At 44.8% G+C, this 25,742-nt stretch overlaps 2 protein-coding genes across 4 annotated transcripts; one reads left to right on the forward strand and one right to left on the reverse strand.

The window, feature by feature from the left end:
* The first annotated feature begins 1,601 nt into the window (after nucleotides 1-1,601).
* On the forward strand, nucleotides 1,602-18,022 carry EXOSC9 (exosome component 9). 2 transcript variants are annotated; one of them, XM_077815178.1, is made up of 12 exons: nucleotides 1,602-1,736; nucleotides 1,903-1,997; nucleotides 2,867-2,986; nucleotides 3,104-3,206; nucleotides 4,060-4,197; nucleotides 4,675-4,757; nucleotides 5,099-5,231; nucleotides 6,005-6,093; nucleotides 6,912-7,058; nucleotides 10,427-10,614; nucleotides 11,324-11,405; nucleotides 16,894-18,022. In XM_077815178.1, the coding sequence occupies exons 1-12, from the start codon at nucleotides 1,671-1,673 to the stop codon at nucleotides 16,916-16,918; spliced, it is 1,269 nt and encodes a 422-aa protein (XP_077671304.1). In that variant the 5' UTR covers nucleotides 1,602-1,670; the 3' UTR covers nucleotides 16,919-18,022. The 2 variants fall into 2 exon arrangements, with proteins under 2 accessions (XP_077671304.1, XP_077671303.1); XM_077815177.1 differs by lacking the exon at nucleotides 16,894-18,022 and adding an exon at nucleotides 12,354-12,631.
* Nucleotides 13,441-25,240, reverse strand: CCNA2 (cyclin A2). 2 transcript variants are annotated; one of them, XR_013345918.1, is made up of 9 exons: nucleotides 25,094-25,240; nucleotides 24,169-24,421; nucleotides 21,647-21,759; nucleotides 20,840-21,063; nucleotides 19,709-19,913; nucleotides 18,170-18,283; nucleotides 17,204-17,337; nucleotides 16,604-16,719; nucleotides 13,441-14,902 (listed from the first exon to the last, which is right to left on the reverse strand). XR_013345918.1 is itself a non-coding variant. In XM_077815179.1 (8 exons), the coding sequence occupies exons 1-8, from the start codon at nucleotides 25,238-25,240 to the stop codon at nucleotides 16,668-16,670; spliced, it is 1,242 nt and encodes a 413-aa protein (XP_077671305.1). In that variant the 3' UTR covers nucleotides 15,009-16,667. The 2 variants fall into 2 exon arrangements, 1 of the variants encoding a protein (XP_077671305.1); XM_077815179.1 differs by lacking the exon at nucleotides 13,441-14,902 and having other exon boundaries at nucleotides 15,009-16,719.
* Between the last annotated feature and the right edge of the window lie 502 nt (nucleotides 25,241-25,742).

Genomic DNA, 25,742 nt, shown 5'->3' on the forward strand with positions numbered 1-25,742 from the left:
ACGCTGACACCCTGATTCAACTTACGACTATAGGTTTTGAGTTTACGATGCTCGATCCCGCAGTGGAGTAGATTGCGGTTCTGAGTTATGACTTGACACAATTGTAAGGAACAAACTGTGTCGTAAGTCCGAGGACTGCCTGTTTTTATATGGCTTAGATTTACACACCTGTTAGGACGTCCCACATGAACGAATAGCATTAACCACAACAAAGCTGCACTGCCAATGCAGGTTCAAATGGCAGGGAGACCACAGCAGCTCGCATCCAAACCCCCCACCCCTGCTCTGCAGGCTTTGGGGCAAGCGGTGAAGAGGGGCAAAGCAGAACTACTGTAAGGTACCCCCAAGTTCAGCCCAGAAGCTTTCTGCCAGGCAGACTCCTGGGAACCGAGACCCCTGACAGTCCACACAGCCTCCCATGATGCATGCCAGCAGGGTGAGGAAGACTTAGAGTCGCCAGGTGTCTGGTTTTCAACCAGAACGCCTGGTTGAAAAGGGACCCTGTCAGCTATGGTCAGCACTGCTGACTGGGCCATTAAAAATCCGATCGGTGGCACAGCAGGGCTAAGGCAGGCTCCCTGTCTGCCATGGCTAGGTGCTGCTCCTGGAAGCAGTGGCATGTCCCCCCGCTCTGGCTCCTATGCGTAGGAGCAACCAGGGGACTCTGCACACTGCTCCTGCCGCAAGCGCTGGTTCTACAACTCCCATGGTTGGGAACCATGGCCAAAGGGAGCTGCGGGGGTGGTGCCTGGGGATGGGCAGCGCGCAGAGTTGTCTGGCCATGCCTCCACATAGAAGCTGTAGGAGGGACATGCTGATGCTTCCAGGAGCTGCTTGAGGAAAGTGCTGCCCAGAGCCTGCAGCCCTGTGCCCCTCCCGCATCCCAACCCCCTGCCCCAGCCCTGATCCCCCTCCCATCTTCCAAACCCCTCAGTCCCAGCCCCAGCCTCCTACACCCCAACCCCCTCATCCCTATCTGAACCCCCAGTTGGAGCCCTCACCTGCCCCCCCCCCACTGCAATCCCTGGCCCCAGCCCAGGACCCTCTCCCACTCTCCAACCCCCCCAGCTCGAGTCCCCTCCTGCACCCCAAATCCCTCATACCTGGCCCCAGAGCTCTTGCCCCCCTGCACCCCAACCCCCTGCCTCAGCCCAGAACCCCCTCCCACACTCTGAACCTCGTGGCTCCAACCGCCAGCACCCCTCATCCATGGCCCTAGCCCCGAGCCCTCAGCCCCTCCTGCATCCCAACCCACAGCCTCAGGGCAGAGCCTCCTCCCGCACCCTGAACTCATTTCTGACCCCACCCCAGAGCATGCACCCCTCCCCGCACCCCACCTCCCTGAGCCAGCCTGGTGAAAATGAGCGAGGGGGAGGGGGGGGGGCCTCGGAGGACGGGCGGGACAAGGGTGTTTCAGTTTGTGCCAACAAAACGTTGGCAACCCTCGGAAGACTCTGAACTTCCGCTGGCGCCGGGACGCTGCCCCCGCTCACCGGCTCTAGGGGCCTGGATTCCGGCCCCCGCCCCACCCGAGCAGCTCCCTGTCCCAGCGGCGGCGACGGCAGGAGTCCAGCCCTCGCGCCTGCGCACTCTCTGGCCGCAGCGGCGCCGCTTGATGACGTTTGAGGGGCGCGCGCGGAGAGGGCCCCAGATCGCGAGGCCCCGCCAGCATGAAGGAGACGCCGCTGTCCAACTGCGAGCGGCGCTTCCTGCTGCGCGCCATCGAGGAGCGGAAGGTACGAGACCGAGACCCCCCACCCCCACCCCCGCTTTCCCCTCCCCCACAGCGCCGCCACCGGCCGGGCCCCCTCCCACGGGAGCGCCGGCGGGCCCCCATCCCTCCCTGCGGGTCGGACCCGGGGCTGCCCCGCGCGGGTGGTGACTCTGCTCTCGGCTTTGCAGCGCTTGGACGGGCGGCAGAGCTACGACTACAGGAACGTGCGGATCTCCTTCGGCGCCGACTACGGCTGCTGCATCGTGGAGCTGGGGAGGACCAGGTACCGCGGGGAGCCCCCCGCCCGTCACTGTGTGGCTCGTGGCGGTACCCCGTGTCTCCCCACAGCCGCCGCGCCCTGGCCCTGCCGGAGCGGCCCCGATTGCCCTCGTGCCCGCGGGGTGCGGATGCAGCGCAGCGGCCTGCAGGAGGACGGTAGCGATGGGGGGGAGGGGTTGGCGCTGAGGAAAACAAATAGAGGTTGGGCTCCCTTGAGGTGTTTATAGGTACAGCGTGGAAAGCTGCCGATGAGCGGATCTTTATGTCCAAGCCCTGGATGTTGGCAATTCATTAATTTCCCCCATCCAAGGATCTCAAATTAAGCCTCGCAACACCCTTGGGAAGTAGATGGTATCTCTCTTCTATAGGCTGGGGGAACTGAAGTAGACACAAGTAAATTGTTCGAGCTCCCACAGTGGTAAAATTGGGAATAAACCGCAAGAAATTTGAACTTCTGACCTGTGCTTTAACGTCTAGATCCTGCTTATTCCCTGTTCGTGACTGTCATTTTATCTGTATAACCAAGTCCTATATATGAAGAAGCTGTAATAAACTGGAGATGTGCAGTAAAATTGAAGGTTTCAGAGTAGCAGCCGTGTTGGTCTGTATTCGCAAAAAGAAAAGGAGTACTTGTGGCACCTTAGAGACTAACCAATTTATTTGAGCATAAGCTTTTGTGAGCTACAGTGTCCGATGAAGTGAGCTGTAGCTCACGAAAGCTTATGCTCAAATAAATTGGTTAGTCTCTAAGGTGCCACTAGTACTCCTTTTCTTTTTAGTAAAATTGAAGTGTAAGTTGCTTTAATGTTAAAGTTGTTTTTGTCACCCATACTGAAGTCTTTTGGGGTTTGTGGGGGGGGGTTTCTTTTGCAGAGTCCTTGGACAGGTTTCATGTGAACTTGTTTCCCCAAAGCTAAATCGAGCTACAGAGGGTATACTTTTCTTTAATCTTGAGCTCTCCCCAATGGCTGCACCAGCTTTTGAGCCTGGCAGGTATGTCTCTTCAGTGACTACGGGCAAGGATGGCATAAGGAAAGCTATTCAGTTTCATAGTTTCAGACTTATTAATAACTCACAACTAAAGTGTACCCAATCTCTTGTTTTTTCCAGGCAATCTGACCTTTTGGTGAAACTGAATCGACTACTAGAAAGATGCCTAAGAAACTCAAAATGTATAGACACTGAATCTCTCTGTGTTGTTGCTGGTGTAAAGGTGTGAAAAACGCTATGAAATCAAAAGGTCTTTAATACTAGGGGATTAATATGTTGCATTTAGAGGTCAGTCTGTCTTTGAGGACCAGTAATCTTGATTTTATTTTAAAAGGCCAAGGTTCCAGCTGTCCAAACATAGATGTGTTTAACTTTAAGGTTGTGCATAGTCCCTTTATAGTCAATGGGCTATGTACATGCTAAAGCTAATCATATGCATGAATGTTTACAGCAGCAGTTCTCAAACTGTGGGTTGGGACCCCAAAGTGGGTCACAACCCCATTTTTAATGGGGCCACCAGGGCTGGCTCAGACTTGCTGGGGTCTCAGGCCAGAACCGAAGCTTGAGCCCTACTTCCCAGGGCCGAAGCTGAAGCTTGAGCACCACTGCCCAGGGAGCAAGGCTCAGGTTACAGGTCCCTTGCCTGGGGCTGAAGCCCTTGGGCTTTGGCTTTGGCTTCCTCACCCAGGGCAGTGGGGCTTGGGCTTTGGCATTGGCCCCACCACCTGGGGCGATGCGGCTCAGGCTTCGGCTGGGGTCGTGTAATAATTTTCCTTGTCAGAAGAGGGTCGCAGTGCAGTGATGTTTGAGAATCCCTGGTTTACAGGATCAGGGCTGAAATCATACTTCAGTTTTATTTTCTTCATCACAAATTAATAGTGTTGAAAACAGATACTGTCTCTGTTTGGATTTGTTCAGTTTTCATCATAATTTTTGATGATGAATTATACTTACCTTCAACATGAATAGTAAAAAGCTATTTTGAAAAGATGTTGGAAAATCCATACAAGTGACCAGGACTACAGTTTAGTGAATTTTCATGTTGTTTTTTCCCGCTAACCCCCACCCCCTCCCAGGTGTGGCAAATTCGTGTGGACCTGCATTTGTTGAATCATGATGGAAACATTATTGATGCTGCAAGTATAGCAGCAATAGTGGCTTTGTGTCACTTCCGTAGACCAGATGTATCTGTGCAAGGAGAGGAAGTAACTTTGGTGAGTAGGATGAGGTGAAAGTGGTGGGATTATTGAAATTAAAATTTCATTGATTGCTGCTCTATGTAAAATGGATCTTTGTCAACAGAGACAAGTTAAGTTTTAGAGGTAGAGCTACTTAAAATATCAAGGGATAGGAATAGATCCATTTGTTTTTATCAATATGTATAGTATACAGTTACTGATTTTCAATTTGAGAGACTGTAAACATTAAGAAATAAGGATGACCTTTTTAGCACTTTTTTTTACTTGTCAGCCAAACTGGAAGGGGTCAAATGGCACAAAAATGGGTACAGTACAGTTACCTAGATAGGTAATATTAACAGGAAATAACATTTTAAAAAGAGAGAGCGAATCAAGTCATGTTGAATTTTTAGATGACAGGCTTTTCTTACTTTTTGTCTTAGTATTTTCTTTTAAATTATATATGGAATTGGGTAAGTAACAAATTTCCACCTTGACTATTTATATTTTTAGTATACCCCTGAGGAACGTGATCCTGTCCCTTTGAGTATCCATCACATGCCTATCTGTGTCAGTTTTGCCTTTTTCCAGCAAGGGTAAGTTTCTGTTATGGCACTGACTTAAATCATCTACCAGTTTCTGCAGAACTGGAAGAAAAACATACATTTCCATAAATAGCCATGTTAACAAAATGCACTAGTGAACTAACTTTATCTGAAATGAGGTGTGAAGAAGAGGTGTTCCTCTTCATGCTGCAGTGTGTAACATGAAATTTCTGTAGACTTTTCATAAAAATGTACACTTATGAAATCGGTCTCCTTGGGTATACTCATCCCCAAAACCATGAAGCTTGTTTGTGTAATTTGTCTCCTGCCCTTATAGTTTCAGGCAAGCAGGTTACCCTTAACTATTGTGTCCTATTCAACAATGGTTTCAGGACCTATTTGTTGGTGGATCCCAGTGAACGAGAGGAACGTGTAATGGATGGCCTCCTAGTGATTGCCATGAATAAACATCGTGAGATTTGTACTATCCAGTCCAGTGGAGGGATTATGCTGTTAAAAGATCAGGTAAATGGCATTTTCTTTGAGTCATTCTCTCTGGTATAAACTTCTTGAAGTATTGTAATATTGAACCATCTAGTAGTGTTTTGATGTGCGAGAAGAATGGTATCTCTCTGTCTGTCTGATTGCATAGAAAACTGGATAGGAAATGTAAACATGACAGTACTTTGGGGGGATGGTCTAAACTCCAAATGTTTGGTCTCATACTCTGTACTTCTTGAATGGAGTTTAAGGTAATTGGGACAGCAATCTCTTAACATTTCCAAGTGGTATTTATAAGTCTTTCTAAATATAAACGTGTTTCTTGACTATAACAAATAACTTATTGCTGCCAGATTCCAGTGCTCCTCTGTTAGTATTTGTATAGCCGCTAGTCTTGAAATATTTATCACTTTAATCTGAAATGAAACAAAACTTTTTTTCTTAAGCCCAATAATAATATTGGAAGTCTTTTTCATTCTTAAGATGGCACATAGCTCTTTTTTCTAATTATTAATGAATTTGGTAGTTCAGTATAAATCTGTGCATACAATATATAACATATGACAGACTTCTCAGGTTAAACAGTACTAACTAGGCATAAAGCATATTTCCTCTATCAAACAAATTCTTAGCTAAAGGTTTGTGGGGAAGCTTCCATTTGAACTTCCTGACTGAGACATCATTCATAGGTCATTAGCATCTAGCAGTACAAAAAAAAGTACGTTTTCACTTAAATTAAGTATAAAGTTATGTTTATTTTAATTGCATGATAATAAATTATTATTCACTACAAACAGGTTCTGAGATGCAGTAAAATAACTGGTGTTAAAGTAGCAGAGATCACAGAGCTAATTCAAAAGGCCTTGGAGAATGACCGGAAAGTTAGGTGAGATTGTTAAAATGCAATGTATTGGAAGTTAATATGTTTGTGGGGTCAGATTATTCTTGTACTGTTTTCCTGTGAGTGGAGTCTCTGAAAGAGAAGCTGTGCAACTGATGGTCTTCAATAAGCGGTGTTATACTCAGACTCAGCTAATAGTTCTGTTTTCTCTGAAGAGATGATTGTATTGACACCCTCAAGTCAATTGTATTTGATGCATGATGCAAAACAACTACTGTGGGAAACCTTGGGGAGAAGGGGAGAGAATAAAGTTGGAAAAAGAAAAGCTTAGTTGTTTAAAGAAGATGGCATGATACTAATAAAACAGCCACATTCAAAAAAGGATTGCTGTTCTCAGGTGACTGAGACCACAACTAGGGAAAACTTTGCCTTCTCAGTTCAGTTTTTGTGCCTGATCTCAAACAGGAACAAATTTTCTGTATTTTTTAACTTAACACAGGGGTTCTCAAACTGGGGGTCGGGACCCCTCAGGTCATGAAGTTATTACATAGGGGGGTTGTGAACTCTCAGCCCCTATCGCAAACCCCGCTTTGCCTCCAGCATTTATAATGGTGTTAAGTATATTAAAAAGTGTTTTTAATTTATATGGGGAGGGGGGTCACACTCAGAGGCTTGCAGTGTGAAAGGGTTCACCAGTACAAAAGTTTGAGAACCACTGACTTAACAGTTTAAACAGCTAACCTGTTTTTTTTAGTGTTGCTGTTGTAAATCACATCTCTGTATATAACTGAACTCTCTCTAACTTGACTTTTTGAAATGTAAAATGTCTTAAAACATAATTTTTGTATTTATTTAATAAATAGGAAAGAAGGTGGAAAGTTTGGCTTTGCAGAGTCTATACCAGATCAAAAGATCTCTGCCTTTAAAATGGAAAGAGCTCTTGTTGATACTAAAGATGTGGAAGAGCAAGCTGAAGAAATCATCACCAAGGCTGACTCTCCTTCAGATGTGTATCTTTTCTACTGTATCACTTTAGTGAGAAGACAGTGATATCTCACTGTTAAAACTTTCTGAATCACGCAATATATCTTGAGTTTCTCGTTTCTTTGAAGGCTATGACCAAATCATGATCATCTATATCTTCTTTTATTTATAGAAAGTGTATCCCGGTAGAAAGAAAAGGAGTACTTGTGGTACCTTAGAGACTAACCAATTTATTTGAGCATAAGCTTTCGTGAGCTACAGCTCACTTCATCGGATGCATACTGTGGAAAGTGTAGAAGATCTTTTTATACACACAAAGCATGAAAAAATACCCCCATCCCCCACCCCACTCTCCTGCTGGCAATTTCCCATCTAAAGTGATCACTCTCTCCTTACAATGTGTATGATAATCAAGTTGGACCATTTCCAGCACAAATCCAGGGTTTAACAAGAACGTCAGGGGGCGGGGGGGGTAGGAAAAAAACAAGGGGAAATAGGTTACCTTGCGTAATGACTTAGCCACTCCCAGTCTCTATTCAAGCCTAAATTAATTGTATCCAATTTGTAAATGAATTCCAATTCAGCAGTCTCTTGCTGGAGTCTGGATTTGAAGTTTTTTTGTTGTAATATCGCAACGTTCATGTCTGTGTGCAGCATCACTTGCCCCATAACCTCAGCTGTGCGGAACACAATGCCATCCACAGCTTCAGAAACAACTCTGACATCATAATCAAAAAGGCTGACAAAGGAGGTGGTTTTGTCATCATGAATAGGTCTGAATATGAACAAGAGGCTGCTTGGCAGCTCTCCAACACCACTTTCTACAAGCCATTACCCTCTGATCCCACTGAGAGTTACCAAAAGAAACTACAGCATTTGCTCAAGAAACTCCCTGAAAAAGCACAAGATCAAATCCGCACAGACACACCCCTGGAACCCTGACCTGGGATATTCTATCTACTACCCAAGATCCATAAACCTGGAAATCCTGGGCGCCCTATCATCTCAGGCATTGGCACCCTGACAGCAGGATTTTCTGGCTATGTAGACTCCCTCCTCAGGCCCTACGCTACCACCACTCCCAGCTACCTTCGAGACACGACTGACTTCCTGAGAAAACTACAATCCATTGGTGATCTTCCTGATAACACCATCCTGGCCACTATGGATGTAGAAGCCCTCTACACCAACATTCCACACAAAGATGGACTACAAGCCGTCAAGAACACTATCCCCGATTAATGTCACGGCTAACCTGGTGGCTGAACTTTGTGACTTTGTCCTTACCTATAACTATTTTACATTTGGGGACAATGTATACCTTTCAAATCAGCGGCACTGCTATGTGTACCTGCATGGCCCCGCAGTATGCCAACATTTTTATGGCTGACTTAGAACAACGCTTCCTCAGCTCTCGTCCCCTAACGCCCCTACTCTACTTGCTCTATATTGATGACATCTTCATCATCTGGACCCATGGAAAAGAAGTCCTTGAGGAATTCCACCATGATTTCAACAATTTCCATCCCACCATCAACCTCAGCCTGGTCCAGTCCACACAAGAGATCCAGTTCCTGGACACTACAGTGCTAATAAACGATGGTCACATAAACACCACTCTATACCGGAAACCTACTGACTGCTAGTCCTACCTACGTGCCTCCAGCTTTCACCCTGACCACACCACACGATCCACCGTCTACAGCCAAGCTCTGCGATACAACCGCATTTGCTCCAACCCCTCAGACAGAGACAAACACCTACAAGATCTCTATCAAGCATTCTTACAACTACAATACCCACCTGCGGAAGTGAAGAAACAGATTGATAGAGCCAGAAGAGTTCCCAGAAGTCACCTACTACAGGACAGGCCTAACAAAGAAAATAACAGAACGCCACTAGCCGTCACCTTCAGCCCCCAACTAAAACCCCTCCAACGCATTATTAAGGATCTACAACCTATCCTGAGGGATGACCCAACACACTCACAAATCTTGGGAGACAGGCCAGTCCTTGCCTACAGACAGCCCCCCAACCTGAAGCAAATACTCACCAGCAACCACATACCACACAACAGAACCACTAACCCAGGAACCTATCCTTGCAACAAAGCCCGTTGCCAACTGTGCCCACATATCTATTCAGGGGACACCATCACAGGGCCTAATAACATCAGCCACACTATCAGACGTTTGTTCACCTGCACACCCACCAATGTGATATGTCATCATGTGCCGGCAATGCCCCTCTGCCATGTACATTGGTCAAACTGGACAGTCTCTACGTAAAAGAATAAATGGACACAAATCAGATGTCAAGAATTATAACATTCATAAACCAGTCGGAGAACACTTCAATCTCTCTGGTCACGTGATTACAGACATGAAAGTTGCGATATTACAACAAAAAAACTTCAAATCCAGACTCCAGTGAGAGACTGCTGAATTGGATACAATTAACTTAGGCTTGAATAGAGACTGGGAGTGGCTAAGTCATTACACAAGGTAACCTATTTCCCCTTGTTTTTTCCTACCCCCCTCTCCCACCAAGACGTTCTTGTTAAACCTTGGATTTGTGCTGGAAATGGCCCACCTTGATTATCATACACATTGTAAGGAAAGTGATCACTTTGGATGAGCAATTGCCAGGGGGAGAGTGGGGTGGGGGGCGGTATTTTTTCATGCTTTGTGTGTATAAAAAGATCTTCTACACTTTCCACAGTATGCATCCGATGAAGTGAGCTGTAGCTCATGAAAGCTTATGCTCAAATAAATTGGTTAGTCTTTAAGGTGCCACAAGTACTCCTTTTCTTTTTGCGAATACAGACTAACACGGCTGTTACTCTGAAACCTAAACCGGTAGAGGAATTCATAGTATAGCATGTTGATCGGGAGTGTGTGGGTTTTCTGCTAGAATCCTTCTCTGCCTCCCTTTTCCATTACTCCCCTAATGCCTCTGAATCCTTCAGCTAGGGAAGGTTCAGTGCAGCTCCATGTGGCATTATTAATTTCTATTCCACGGCTATAGAAAAGGGGAATCACTCAACGGCAACGTGAGGCCCTTCTAGGGGAGATGAGTTCTGCAGCACAGGCAGCAAAAAGATGAACCCAACTAAGTTCTGCCTGGCAATGTGGGGCTCAGCTGTGAAGGTGATCAGTTGTCTCATCCATTGTGCATACGTTAGGCATTTTTACTTTGTCAGCTGTTCAAGAGAACACTGACTTGCCATTTTGCTCAAATGAATTTCTTCACATCACGTGCTCAGCCCTTGGTACCCACCGCAGATTGTTTATGTACTTCAACTTTCCAAATAATTTATCTAGTTCAACATGCTGTGCAATGAGAGTAAAACTAAGAATTCTGGCAATTTACAGATTTTTCTTAATTAGCTCAGTTTTGCCAAACCAGTACTGAGGATGCCTGGGATGGCCCAACTTGGGGAGGGGATAGAGAACTCCTGGGGAGACCTTGAAGAATCTGAGAGAGAGGAGGAAGAGGAAGGTAACAGTGATGATGCTACCACCTCAGAGGGTCAGAAAATGGAAATGGAAGAGAGAAATGTTGTGAGGAATACTAAGAAGGGTTAGTATCTGCTTTAAATGTAATATTACCGAAAACACCGTTCATGTATTAATTCTGGTGTATTTGAAGCTGTGTCCCCTCCTTAGCAGCAAGAAGGGGAAAACATCATAGGAACTTGCCAGCAGGAAGATGCAGCTGCCAACTGCAAAATGACCACTTTAGAGCTGTTATGGCCTACATCTGCCAAATTTAAATAGCCAACCCCAGAAAGATATGCTGGGAGTAGAGGGTGGAGTTTTTACAAGAGGGAAACCCTACACTGGGGAATTAGTAGGGACCAGAAAGTAACAAAGAAAGGTGCTTTTGGGGAAAGGACCTGCTTTGTTTTGTGCCTGTTGCCGTTATGTCAGTATCTAATGAAAGCAAAATACCAGACAAACAAATGAGAATGGTCTTGGTGCTCTGTCCTCTACCTGCTGTTGAGAGATGTGGCAGAGGCAGCAGGATACTAAACCAAACTCAGCCACTCTTATAAAAGTGTTCAGTTTATAACAGCTAAAATAAAGTATCAGTTGTTTTAAAGTTATTGTGCTTGAAGGGTGATTCTGGCCCTTGAGTTGCACACTAGAGTGACAAAAACATATCCCCCCTGCGTTAAAATGTCTCTAGGTGTGTAGTAATGATTTATATTCACAGAAATGTGATGTACAAAACAACACTCAGGTTTTACAGTAATATAAATAACAGTTTTCTCTTGTTTGTTTGTAAGGTGATGACACAATTGTACTGTCTGACAGTGAAGAAGAGGAAGTTGTCATTCTGGAACCAGAGGAGAGGCCGAAGAAAACACGGTAACCACAACTATGTAGTTAAAGGGGAAAAAATCTTTAAAACAGCATACTGTGTTGAGACAAGGAATAGTTTCAGCAAGTACGGTATACTTCCTTGTGCCTACGCTTGTCAAGGAAAACATTGCTCTCAGATAATGGGGCCAGATCCTCAGCCTGTTCTTGGTTCTTTGCACTGCCTAAGGGAGCCGCCAAGGATTCTCTTAATGTTGGGGAATCTAGGGATAGTGTATTTACTTGTATTACTGTAGTGCCTGAGTCCTTGTTGTGAACCAGGAGCCCATTGTGCTAGCTATTGTACAAACTGAATAAAAAGACAGTCTCTGCCCTGAATTAGCAGGTTCAGCTCTATGCCACCTCCCACATATGGGGTAAGGCCAAAGCATCCAGTGTTTGGGCTAATCAGCACCTGATAAAGCAGTGCCTATGGGACTGCTCCAGCTGGTGCAATTTAAATCTGATATTTGGATGTGCTGAGTTACCCTGTGGTAGCAAAAGGGTGGATTAGAGCCTCCTATCCTACTCCTTAGGTGTGCTGCAGTGGATTCTGCCCACTGAATAGGATAGAGTCCACATTTCCCAGCTCTAACTACTAATGCAACAGGAGCTTGTATTATTTTTAGCACAGATTTATTACCTTCTTTATAAGAACCATGCAACTCAATGCTAATAGAAATGATGGTATCTAGAAAGGTAGTCTGCTCTAACATGTCTGTTAAATGTGGATTTGTGTTAAAGAGGTTGTTTGCAGTTTGGATGGGGCTTTCCCTTAGTTTTCTTTAAACCCTGTTACAAGTAAAGCACGATTGGATTGTGGTAGGTTGGTCATGTATAGAGCTGAGATCTTGAAAACCTTTATGACTTGGGGCTTGACTTGCAGGGAACACCAGTCTAGCCACTCAGTCTTTTATTAAGCTGCCTTATTTTAGGTTAAATGTTGTTTGTTCACAGAACTCAAACCAGCGCCAAACAAGAAAATTCTTCAAATAAGAAAGCATTTAACAAAAAAAGAAAAAAGAAGAGAGCGACTCATTAGTCATGTTCCCTTCAAAATAATTGTATAGATTAATACTTAAGACACTTACTCTGTATATTAAGCTACTGAATGTATTTTTGTAGATCAGTTTTCCTTGTTCCCCCCCATTTCTGAAACTTAGATCTACTTCTCTGTATATTTTTTTATATAATAGTGTACATTTGTCTTGCAATAAACTAAACATTCAAAAGTGTCAGCATTTGAGTAGAAGGTATAATAGGGTGGTAACTAAGTAAGCAAACTCTTGAATTGCACGTTAGAACTATGAGCAAAAACATCTGTAAATATTAACACTTCCATCTCATAAGAGCTTCTTCTCAAAGCCTTTTAACTTCACTTTAAGGCAGTGCATATCTACATTTCTAAGTATTAAGGTTCTGGATTGACATGGTTTGATTTTCTGTTCAATCTAAGCATAAGCTTCATCCAGTACCTCTTCACATCAATAGAATTAGTTGCAGTGGAATTATTGAGAATGAATTAGGCCTCATGTCTGCAAGAGAGGGGTGTTGTAGACAAAGCAGCTCCTTGTTGTCTTTACCAAGAACATGACTCAAGCATCTCAGCCTAAAAACATTCCTCCCCTGTAAATTGTAAGAAATTAAGAAAAGGAGTACTCGGGCCTTAAAGACAAATTTATTTGAGCATAAGCTTTTGTGAGCTACAGCTCACTTCATCGGCTGCATTCAGTGGAAAATAATGAATGCATCCAGTGAAGTGAGCTGTAGCTTACAAAAGCTCATGCTCAAATAAATTGGGTAGTCTCTAAGGTGCCACATGTCCTTTTCTTTTTTGTGAATACAGCCTAACACAGCTGCTACTCTGAAACAAGAAATTAAGAGACTGCCTGTAGTCTTTGTTAATGTTTATTTTTAAACAAATATCAGTTTAACCATGTTTCATGAAAATTAAGGAATACTTCTTAAACTGTAAGTCTAAAAAGAACTATCCTATAACACTAGAACTTACTGAAACAAAGTAGGAAGAAGGATCTAGGCAATAACATCAGACAAGTTAGTCTCATGAAGCAGTTGAGATTATTTTAGAAGATGAAATAGACAAACAGGAAAATCCATACAAGAGGAGAGTAGAAATAACTTACATCTTATTTCATGTGTTCATAAGTTATATATAGTAAAACTGAGAATTTAATTTTGCCCCTGTAACTTTAAAGCTTAGCAAAAAGTGCTTCTTGGCAGAGCTCTTTACGTGCCTCTTAGGAAATAAATGTTGTTCTTAAAAGGAACACCAAACATGTTTGTTTGCAGTATCAGATTTTTTTTTAAATGGGGAAGAAATGGCAAGTGTAAAATATATGAATGGGTCCAAACTCAGTGTTTTATAGATGCTGCAAGTGAAGTTTTCACTTAAGTCAACATAGGGCACTATTGTAAATATATATATATTGCAGTGGTTCATACCCTGTCTTGTCTCTGTGTAAAGTTTACTTCATCTTTACAGTGATCTAGCATTCTCCTTGCAGGGATCTTGTTCCATCACTTCTTCCAATCTCTAGGCTACATTGTGTTGACCTTTTCTGTTGAGGAAAAACCTGCAACTGGACCTGGTTCTGTGAAAGGCTGTACAAACAAGCTGTTTGCTGTACAGTACAATCTGCTTTTGCCTCAGGGAAAGATTTAGCCTAGTAGTGCAACCTTTGTGCATTATAGCTGAGGTAAAAGGACAGAAGATGCTGGGAACTTTACAGAGAAATGTTAGGACTTCAAGGGAAAAGGACAAGGGGTAATAGAGATGAGATTATGAAGTAAAGGGGGAAGAGATATACCATGAACAGAGCTGTGCTCTTTAATATTAGAGGTCCCTCAATCTTAACAGGCTTAAGGCATCCACCCACAGGAGTAAAGGGGTGTATTAGTACTGTATAGCATGGGGAGGGGGGTTAGTGAAGCAGTTTTGATGCTATAAAAAGCAATATAATAGGAAGCAGACAGGCATAGTAACATTTCTTCTCAAAAGACAAGATTGTTGAACTGCTTTTCATGTAGCTTTAAGGTTACCTATATTGTACCACTAATGTGCGCACACACAAATTTAGAGCATGTGCTGCTTGCCTATACACACACCCAACCAAATCTAGCAGCTTTAGTGAGGTATAATACCAGTCATTTTTTTCAATCCAACATTAAAAGTTATCTATATCCTAGAAGGACCTTTAGAAAAAAAACACAAGCAGTTGGCTCAGGGTTCCTGAGCTAAAGCCACTCCTAAACCAAAGATAAAAAGGAGATAAAATTATGAGCATATTTCAGAGCATTTAAAAAACAGTATATGAAAATTAAGGCTGGTGGTAATACAGTAATTAGGATGCCTGGTGCTGGAACATAGTGTGTACATGGACTTCTTTCCAAACTTGTGGCAAAGAGACTTTAGCCTGTTAGTCTTTGGAGGGTCATTAATGGTCTACCCCTTTCCATAGGTCCAGTGGAGGTACGGTCAAGCAACCCTGGGGAAGCCAAAAGGAAATTCATGGCACCAAGCCTGCCCTCCACTTCTACTTCCCTTACCCATGCCACCCTCCACCCCTACCTTAATCAATTGATTCAGTCAAGCCTAGGAACAGGCCTCCCAAGCAGCTTTGTACCTGTCTTTCCAGGCCAGAGTGCATTTCATGGCCAGGCCTACATAGTCAGACTCATAGGGTCAAAGAATGGGTTTGCTTGGTATAGGAAGCCAGCTGTTCCATATTTAAACAATTGGAATGAGTTAGAACATAATTTGGGTCAAGATGACCAATGGGGTAGTTGTCAGTTTTGGATTAGATGTCAGAGTTAAGCTATAGTTTAAACAAGGTAAAATGCCATGTTAGATTCAGAAAGGAATTTGCTTTCACTCCTATTAGTTAGCTTGACCAAGAAGATACATTTATTTCTTGGTGTCTTGGGCTAAGTTTAGAAACAGTTAAGTCCTGCTTTATGGGGAAGAAAAAAAGTAGTCCCACTGTTAAGTTGGAATCAGTGGTATCACAGTGGTTACCAGTCAGCTACAGTGATCAATACAGATTAAGATAAGCAAGACCACTGCCATCAGCTTTAGTACAGGATGTTTATTTGCCAGACTTGCAGATTTCCCTTTAAACCCTGTTCAAGATATACTGTGCTTATACAAGTTTACAGGAGGAGACAAGTCAGTTTGATTTAACTGTAAAAAGTTTTCAACTACCCCATTACTGGCAGAGTGCTACAACTTAAGCAGAAGACCAATTAAAACCTGACTGACTGTGTAAGATTTCCACTGCATAAAAGCCTGCCCAAATGGGCTGTTCTGAATTGAGTATCACTCTAGCTATAACCCATCCATGGCATGGCGCAGGCTGTGATAGTCAGCTGTATTATTCCCTTCCCCCTGTGGAGGGTGTAGTGCCAGTGGCCACTTTCCCTGCTGTAGTTTGCCACCACCTGGCTAGGAAAGCAAGTGGGAGGTAGAGCTTTAGTAATGGAGGGTTGACTCTAGGGAAGCTTTTAGAGAAACTAAAGTTTTACTAAAAAATGCTGCATGAACTTTTACTAGCATCACTTAGACTAGAAAATAGCTACAAGTTAGATGCCATTTCTGTTCACACAAGAGGACACTTCAGCAGTTGTAGTTCTAGCTATCTGATGGCTGCTTTGGAGACTACTACTTAATGATAGTTGGAGCACTAAAATTGGAAAGCCTGCTTTTGAAGCAAGTCTTATTAAATCCTGCCAGCTACTAAAGTCAGTTGAATTTCTTCAAAGTGGTTTTTATATTACATATAAGTTCTAGAGGTATGACAGTTAAACCAAAGATTTGATCTAAATTCAGGTGAAATTAAACCTTAGTAGCATCTTGTGTTGACACAGTTGTCAAGTTTGTAATTTGTTCTGAACTGGAGTTAGAACTTGGCCTTTCAGTCACTCCAAAAGTTAAAAATCCTTATTTTATGTACTGCTCCTTAATTGGACATTCTAGTAGTTTTAGAACAAACATTAACAGTTCACCTTCATGGTTAATTCAATACTTGAACAGAACAGCTTTATAAAAGAGCTCCAGCTAAATATTTAGAACAAGATTGCATGTACAAAAAGATTTACATTAAAACCATATAAAACTAAACTTCATAATTTCAAGTTACACCACATGTGGTATTATTCTGAAATGATTGTAAGACATCTAAAATATTTACCAGAGTTAAAACTGTACATCGTTTGCAAGTATAATACACTTTTTTTTAAAGAGTCTCTTGATTGTTACAATAAATTTAGCGTCTCTGGTGGATCAATGAACGATACTCCATGGTACCTGAAGGAGAAAAGGGTATCAGATGTAGTCATGTTAGAATGATCTCTGCTGAAGGGATTATATTACAAAGATAGAATACAGCATTAACAGTTTGTAAACTAGCATATGTCTGCAATGGGGCAGACCATGTTAAATCAAACACTTAATAGGTTTAACACTCATTTTTTTTACTAGGTTTTTAGGACTAGAAGGGACATAATGGTCACCTATTGAACTTCATCAAGCAATTCCTGCTATCAGTCTCAATTTCTGGACTGAGACTACATCTTGAGTTGCAAGTCAGGACACCATCTGTTGTAGTTATTAGCTCATTATATGAGCATACAGCTGCCAAATCACTGACAGGAGTCACACGTGGATCCGAAAAAAGCAAAGAAGAGACTTCCAGTCTTGTGTGCGCTGACACAAGAGAGTAGGATAGCTAGCCTGCTTATCTTAGATTAGAGGTATGTATTGGAGTTTACCCACAGAAGTGGGTACTTACTTTGTACTCTTGTATTTCTCTCTTATGGACTGTTGTGTGTGTTGTGCTGCTCTGAGGTAGGTCTTGTGGAGGTCCATGAGACAAGGCTTAAGGCTTTCAAGGGTATATCCTGTCATTTTGGACAGAGATTCAGGCTGAAGAAAGGGAAAACAAATTGATGGAAAATCTAGCATATTAATCTGACCAGTTACTTTACAGCATTTTCCCATACTTTGAATACAAGACAAAAAGCTATACTTCATGCTGTTCTAGACTGGATATTTCATGTCCCCACCTGCAAGTAGAAAGAGGTACTAGCAGAATGCATGATTCCTCAGCAAAGTAGTAAGCTGCTGTTAGTGTTATGTCAATGCACTTTACAAAAAAGTGAAAATATCAAGCTGGAACTGCCAAAGAATCTTCAGCTGCATATAATCTTCCATTTTATACCCTCACCCGCTGATCTATAACTACTTATCAGACAAAAATTCCAATCATTCCTCTTAACTGTGCTAGGCTCTAAGATATAGCAGTTTGTTCTTCCAGTAGTGGTCCTTTCCTCTGTGTGCTTCCAAGTAGTTAAGGCAAAAGAACTTTTACTGAAACAGTATTGGAGTGTTCCTGCAAGAGGCAGCCTTTAGGAGGAGGATCGGGTACTGGAGATAGCACTAAGAGGTGTCTCAAAAAACCCCCCACCCATATTCTGTAAGGTACTTAGGTTCTCTTCTAGGGAGTTAGCCACTGTTAGAAGCTTGCTGGTTTTGGAATATAGTCAAAGTCTGGTGTAGAAACCATTACTCAGTTCTGACTAAGGACAATTAAAATAAGACTTCAACTTTCTGTATGAGCTGTTCTTTATAGAAATTATGATTGCTAGCCAAGAATAGGTTTTGATCTTATATCAGGTTGAGGGTGTGCTATTTGCTGTATTTAAGGCTGTTTACTTATAAACAAAGGAGACTTTCTAAAGCTATTTGTTCTACATACCCAGGTTTGTCCAGTGATTGTGTAGCTTGCTAGATGAAATGCTGCAGCAGCAGTAAGTGATGGCAAGTATTTCAAGTATGGGTCAGCATCAATTAGACTCAGCTCCCCCAGATACTGTAAAGAAAGTCATAGCTTCTAATCGTTCAGCAACCACCAGTACAAGATACTTACAGTCTAAGCATCTTCCTTACTAGTTTAAGTGTACTCCAACACTATTTGTTAAGTGGCCTTCAGTACAATGTTTAAGGATTTAGAGCTTTCCAGACACAAAGACAAGCATCTAATTTTTGCAGCAATATAAATATAGCTTTTAATATTCAAAGGAAAGAGTCTCAGATAAAAAAAGTAGTGTTTGGTTCTACACTTGTTCCTGTGTTACTCCACTTCATATATTTCAAAATATTTTGACTGTACTTGCATAGCTGCTGTCTATGTCCCAAGGGAGAGTTTAGTTTTACATCAGAACAGTGAGGACTTGAAAAGGACACTTTTAATCTCAGCTAGGATTTAGTCAAATATTGGTGTAGAACAGGGGTGGGTAAACTACACACCATGGGCTGGATCCAACCTGTCAGGGCTTTGGATCCAGCCTGCAGGACTGCCACCACTGTGGTGAAGCAGGCCCCACGCCGCTCCCAGAAGTGGCCAGCACCACATCCCTGTGGCCCCTGTAGGTTGGGTGGTGGCAGAGGGCTCCATGCATTGCCTTCATCTACAGGCACAGCCCCCTGCAGCTCCCATTGTCCGGGAACAGGGAACTACGGCCAATGGGAGCTGTCAGGGGCAGTGCCTGCAGGTGTGGGTAGTGCATTAAGCCCTCTGCCCTCCCCCAGGGAGATGGTGCCAGACACTTCTGGGAGCAGCATGGCATGGGGCCAGGGCAGGCGGGGAGTCTGCCATAACCCTGCTGCCATCCCACAGCCTCTCCAGTAAGCAGTGCCCAGCTGGAACCCCTCCTGCACCCCAATGTCCTGCCCTGAGCCCGTTCCTGCACACTGCACCCCCTCCCAGACCCCAACCCTAGGTCTACTGCATGCAGTGCCATGACTATTTCCTCCACCCAGATGTGGCTCTTGGGCCAAAATGTTTGCCCACTGCTAGTCTAGAATGAGCCAGTGTTGTAGAGACCACCACATTTACAAAGTAGACGATAGTAAGTCTTCCTGAGAGCCCGTAATAAGCTTTACATTTTAGTTTACTGTAGTTAATCCATTGAATTTATGTCCCGTTCAGCCAAGGCTGAACCAGTATTTGAACACTGTGACAAGTGGGAAAGGGCCTCTTTTCTAGCCAATTCTCACGGTAGTGCTACAGGCTCACCACTAACATAGAGTGCCAGCTGCAACCTCTAGAAACCAGGCAGGGAAGCAAAGCTGCTGTTCTCAGCCTGCCAGTTCTAAATTTCAGTTCTTCAGAAGCTTATTACAATTGGCACATCCCCTCTTTTCTCCAGTGGAGAAGGACAGGAAGCCTGCAAGCTCCACAAGTACTGAGCCTAATGCAACCAGAAAGATCTGGTAACTCCAAGTCCATACTTACCATTGATAAATTCTCCACTTTAACATTGGTCTGCTGGTGTAGGAAGTACTGAGTGAGGAACTGGTTTATTGTTGGAGCTGCCAAGTCAAATGACAAGACTTTCAACACTAAGTGCTCCATCCTTAGGACCTGTTTCTTGGTGTAGGTATCATCTGTGATGTAAACAAACTCTGCTACTTCAGGAGGGTAGATTTCTTCAAACTTCCTGCAGTTTGAAAGAAACAGTGAACTGGCAGATACAGGTAAAGAGAATGTCTATCAGTCTCTTGTGTTTAGTAGAATCATCATGTTTGCCAAATCTGACTGCAGTTTGGGAGATGGCCGAGAACTATACCTCCCTAGAAACTCTGCTGGCTGCTACATTAAGTCACTTTGGCAATCTAGATGTTATACTGAAAGTTTTAAGCAATTCTTCCCAGTACACTATTGATAGTAATGTGATTTTTAGTACCAAAAAAGTACTCCTAGTTACTTTATTTCCAAGAATCTCAAACTAAGTCATGCTCAAAATTTGACTAAAGTTGCCTTTCCATGTTCTCAACCATATGGACCCGTAGGCCTGGTCTACACTGCGGGGGGGCCGCGCCACGCAGGGGGAGAAGAGAGAAGGAAATCAACCTAAGATACACAACATCAGCTACAATAGCTGATCTACCGCTGCTCCCCTGTCGACTCCGCTTCCGCCTCTCGCCACCGTGGAGTACAGGAGTCGACAGAAGAGCTATCAGGGATCGCTTTATTGCATCTACACTAGATGTGATAAATTGATCCCGATAGATCAATCGCTACCTGCCGAGCTGGCGGGTAGTGTAGCTGTACCCTGAGAAAAAGGCTTTTTAAAAGCTTTTAAGTATTAGTTACATGAACTCAGATAAAGACAGAAGCCACATTCCATGTTGGACTTGCAAATGTCAGGGTTTTTTTAAAAGCCCATATGAGAATGCCAGATGTGAATCTAGGCCTCCTGAGTCTTCTTGGAGAAGGAAGGATTCACTAAGTTGTGCCACCACCCCCAGCTCTTTTCTACAGCTGAGAAAAAAATACAGCCCTGAGATTTACCTGCTAGACACCTACAGGAAAGGTTAGCAAGTTCTAATAGTTGAAAAGCAATGGATGCCAGTTTAAACTTACGATGCTAGCAGCATAGCTGCAGTCCCCACAAGCTGAAGCTTCCCTCTCAGCACAGACATTGAAGAAAGAAATCTATCAATGTAGTTTACAGCTAAGTGCAGAGTTTCATTCTGTAATTTATATTCTTCTCCAACTTCCACCAGCCAGTCCACAAGAATAGCTCGCATATTGTTTGTTATATCAGGCTGCTTCTTCATGTAACCCACTTTAGGCTTGCATTTTACCTGTTAAGACAGTTGTGATTGTGTAAGTAAGAGATTCAATTAGCATTTGAATCTTGCAAAGAGGTGAGGCTGTTCCCTAGCCTCGGTTTGCCAGAAGCTAGGAATGGATCACTATGATTACCTGTTCTGTTCATTCCCTCTGAAGGACCTGGTATTGACCACTGTCAGATACCACGCTAGATGGACCATTGGTGTGACCCAGTGTGATCATTCTTATGGTCTTCTTCTGATGGACCAAAAATCCACCACAGATAAGAATCCAGGGAGTTTGTACTACATCTAAAGTAGAATCTAGTTTAGATATTAAAGGTCTTAGGTCACCAGGTCCATTGTTCAGCCAGTATGGGCTTGTTCTCTATTTTGTGTTTAGTGGATTATCTAGCCCGTTTTAGTATAATTTGAGAAGGGTTTAGCAGTTTCATCAGGAAAGGATTCCATGGTCTATCTAGGTCTTCCTTTCTCAGGCTATAAGTTGCTAATTCTGTCACCGTACTAGGTTTAAACACTGCATAAGAATTACTCATGCTGTCTAGAAATTAGACTAAACGCTTCTAGTTCTAAGGGCATATTTATGGCCTCTTACCTCCATTTCCCTAAGGTATGTATAGATGTCTTCAATGTAGTCTGGCACCTGGTTAACATTTACTTTTTCTTCCACTTCTTGAGTTACCGATATATCCATAATACTTGGAGAATCTAAACAAATTCAAGATAGTAGCCACATTATTTTAAGTTTGTGCCAGTTGTCAGCCCACACATTTACAAGAGAGTCTAATGATTAGACTAAAACTGGGTTCAGTTTATGCATTTGAGGCACCAAGGCTGCAGCAGTCCAGGGAGACCAGAATGTCATCAGTTTGCAGTTTCATCATACTTCATTCCCATCACTGGGAACTAGATACATTTGTTCTTCAGGAATCTCTTATCAACGTTCCAAGGGAAAGGGAACTCAATGGCAAACTCTCTAACCTGACAATCAGGAGAAGTCACCTTGTGTTACCATGGTAAAATAAAAATTAAATTTCTGTGCTGATTTAGAGTAAGCCGAAGCCTTTGATCAGTGAGTTTAGAGGTTGGTCTAACATGGAGGTAGATTTTCACAATGTGGATTAATCATAGAATATCAGGGTTGGAAGGGACCTCAGGAGGTCATCTAGTCCAACGCCCTGCTCAAAAGCAGGACCCATCCCCAATTAAATCATCCCAGCCAGGGCTTTCAACTAATCAGTTGCCAGAGCTACAAAACTAGGCTACTGATATGGTCCTTCCGCAGAAGCATTTACATGTGCTGAATGTTAGACAAACTGTAGTTAATATCCCATTGTCATTATTTTAGGAATCTACAGGCTACCATATAAGTTATGCAAGTTAACCTACTCTAGATCCATTTAATACTGGGGGGGGCCGCCTTCACCTTCTTGCCTTCACAGTAACCCCTGACCTCCACATCCCTCTGTAGTAATAGAGGGCCCCCCCCACCCCCTAAATGAATTCAAGCATTTTGAAGCACTTATTTTCAGAGTGAGTTTGGCGCTCCCAGCTCTTGTACTCACATCTGGAGACAGCAGAAGCTAGAGGCACTACCCTATCAGTAGCCTCTGAGCTAAGAGCGTTCCAGTCTCTGCAGAGACTATGCCTGGAGTTAAATAGTCTGCTTCTATTCCCCTCAGCCTCTAAGACTGTCGCCAGGAGCAGAGCTCTAGAGTGGTTTGTGTCTCCCTGCAATCCACAACTCCCTCCAATGAGGTACAAGGTGACAGGGTTCAAACATGTCAGTTGCTCATGAGCCACAGTGGGACTGAGAAGGGTAAGGGCACATACAAATATGGCAATTATTGGGCAAAGCAGAGCTATTGCCTGAAAATAGCTTTGGTAATTCACAGGGAGGAAGCATCGGGAAGAAATAGAGTAGCTTCAGGGATTAGCCCAGTGTACCAATTCAATCTGCGTCCTCTCCAAAAGCCTCTAGATGTGGGAGGTTTCAGAGTAACAGCCGTGTTAGTCTGTATTCGCAAAAAGAAAAGGTGTACTTGTGGCACCTTAGAGTCTCTAAGGTGCCACAAGTACTCCTTTAGATTTGGGAGGAGTTCTAAACAACCCTAAATCACTCAAACTGGACCTTTACAGGAAGGTATTAGTTTTCCATTATTTATGGAAAGATCACAGCAGAGACTGACACTTCCCTGTGGGTACTGCTCTGATCCAAGATTTAGAATAGTCTAGTCTTCCCATGATCATGTTGAAAATCTCTATTTGTGATAAATTACTTACGATAATCCAGTTGAGGCTGAGATTGGAAGTGCAATTTAAAGATACCTGCATCCAGTTTCTACTAGCATTTTGCTAACTTAGTTTACTGAATCATTGCCTGTGGTATCAGGTCAGTGATGGGCGTAGTGGGAAAAATGTTCACTTCAGAAAAAACAAGTGAATATGTTACGGATCAGCTAGACAAATGCTTATAAGGTGCAGTGGACACTGTCTGGGGTTCTCTGGTCAGTATCCCCCTCTGGATCCCTGCTTTTGAACCCATAACCCTCACTCCTGGTCCCCGTTTTTTCATTTGTTGTCCCTGTAATCTTTTGACACCTGGGTCTAGTGGATCCTCCCCAGGGCAGCGGGCAGGCACTAGAGAAGAGACCTTTAGATGAGGATAGGTTAGTGACTCCCCCCTCCCCCAACAGCAGTGGTTCTCAACCCCCAACCCAATCAGGACACAGCTGCAGCCCATGAGACATCAGGGCCATACCAGTAGTATATATATTTTTTGTGTGGATGGATGTGGCCCACAGTTCACAAGAGAGCTGCATATACAGCCCACAATAGTAAATAGGTTGAGAACCATGGCTCAATAGGAACTGACAAATGCATTAGGAATCTTGGAGAGATTTAAGTCTAGTATTCTTGTTAGAATACTTTGTGTTTGATAAGACTACAGATCTGTAACTTTCAGCCCCAATTAAATTTATGTAGTACCCAGTTAAACTGCTGTAGTATTGTATGAAGCAGCCTATATGACAATCCAGAACTGAATTGGGCATATCAATTTCAAAGACATAAGATATACTTTATACACCATTTTCTGTTGGTAACTAACATACTTACCAAAACTAAGATCCATTGGATTTTCTATGGGTGCCAAGGGTTTTCTGTCTCCTAATGACGTTACAGCTGTATTTAAGCCTAGGACCCCTTCATGGGGCACAGCCTTTTTAGGAACCACTTGCCTCTTTCGTCTCTCCCCATCAGGCTCATCCATATGGATGGCAAAAGCAGGTTGTTTGTTACCCGCTTTCCCAGCTGGAACCTTGCCATAGTTTTCATCATTAATACTCCAGGGTGCGTGAGCAAGAGCAGCCTAGAATAAGAGTTTGCCATTAGTGTTTCCATGGAGCCCTCCTTTCATCCAACAGGGCTCCGGAGCCCAAGGGAGCACAGACGCGCCACATTTCCATCGCAGCCTAACGCCCGGCGGTTTCCATCGCGATTTAGGGCTGTCCATGGAGGTTATTCCGAACTAGTCACGTCGTGCCTGAGCAGTCAGCCCCCTCTCTCCTGCTAGCGAAGAGCCACCGCCATGTGCCCGGCCTGCGCACGGAGGCCCGCGCTCCCAGGTGCTCAGCCTAAGCGGGAGCCGCGGAGGCTGCCCGGCTCTCGACAATGCTGGCGCACTGCTGGCTAGGCTCCCCGCCCATCCCAGCCCGAGCTCCGCAGCCCCAGCCCAGCAGGAGCCAGCTCCCCCCGGTCGGCTGCTGACAGCTTGTTGCCGCCGGGCCCGCTCATTGCTCCGCGGGGCGCAGCGGAGGGAAGCGCGGCCCTAAGATGGCGGACGCCGGGCGGCTGCTCACGCTGCGGGGTGCGAGAGCCGGGGCCCCAGGCACAGGAGCCGGTCCCGGAGGCTGCAGCGCCCCGGTGTAGACGCGCCCGCCCGTCCCTAGAAGCGGTAGGGCTGACGCGGGCACAGCCAACACCAGAGCCCCAGCCCGTAGCTCCCCCGCCCGGCAGCCCCACCGTGCAGCGCCCGCCTTGCCTGCTGCTGGGTCGGGCGGCGCTGGTTGCCCCGCAGCAGCGCCAGCACCGGGCGGGCCCCGAGGGCGGCGGCGGGCGGCCGCGCTTTGCCGCTGGGGGGCACATTCTCCTGGTTCTCCTGCTCCGGGTCAGCGGCGCCCGTCAGCATCGTCCCAGCACCGGGGGGCTCGTGCGGGCCTCAGCAGCCGCGTGCACCGGGGGGGTGGGGGGTCGGAGCTCGGCAGGCACCCGGCGCCGCGCTACTGGGGTGCCCGGGAGAGAGGGGGCTCGCGCTACGGGCAGCTCCTCTAGCCCGCTCCGCTCCCACCGTTCAAGTAGCCCGCGACTATTGAATCCGCCAATGGGGAACCCAGGGCCGTACGTCACACCGCCTACGGCACCCCGCGGGGGCCAAACGCCCTGCGCGATTAGTCGGCGTGGGCGGGGCGGGAGAGAACGGCGCGAGGGGCAGGCACGGCGCGGGGGAAGGGTGGGGGAGCGCGGCCTCTTGCGGCGCTGCGCCGCCGGGCTGACGGCGCCGCGGTAGGAGCGCAAGGCCCCGATCCCGCAAACCCTCGGGCACGTGGCGGTAGGGTGGAAAAGGCGTTGGCGCCTAGGGCGTCGGGGCGCGCGCCTCTCCTGTAAAGCAGAGCAAACCCAGGCAAGTGAGG

Source organism: Eretmochelys imbricata, chromosome 4 (genome assembly GCF_965152235.1).
Source record: "Eretmochelys imbricata isolate rEreImb1 chromosome 4, rEreImb1.hap1, whole genome shotgun sequence".
NCBI lineage: Eukaryota > Metazoa > Chordata > Testudines > Cheloniidae > Eretmochelys > Eretmochelys imbricata.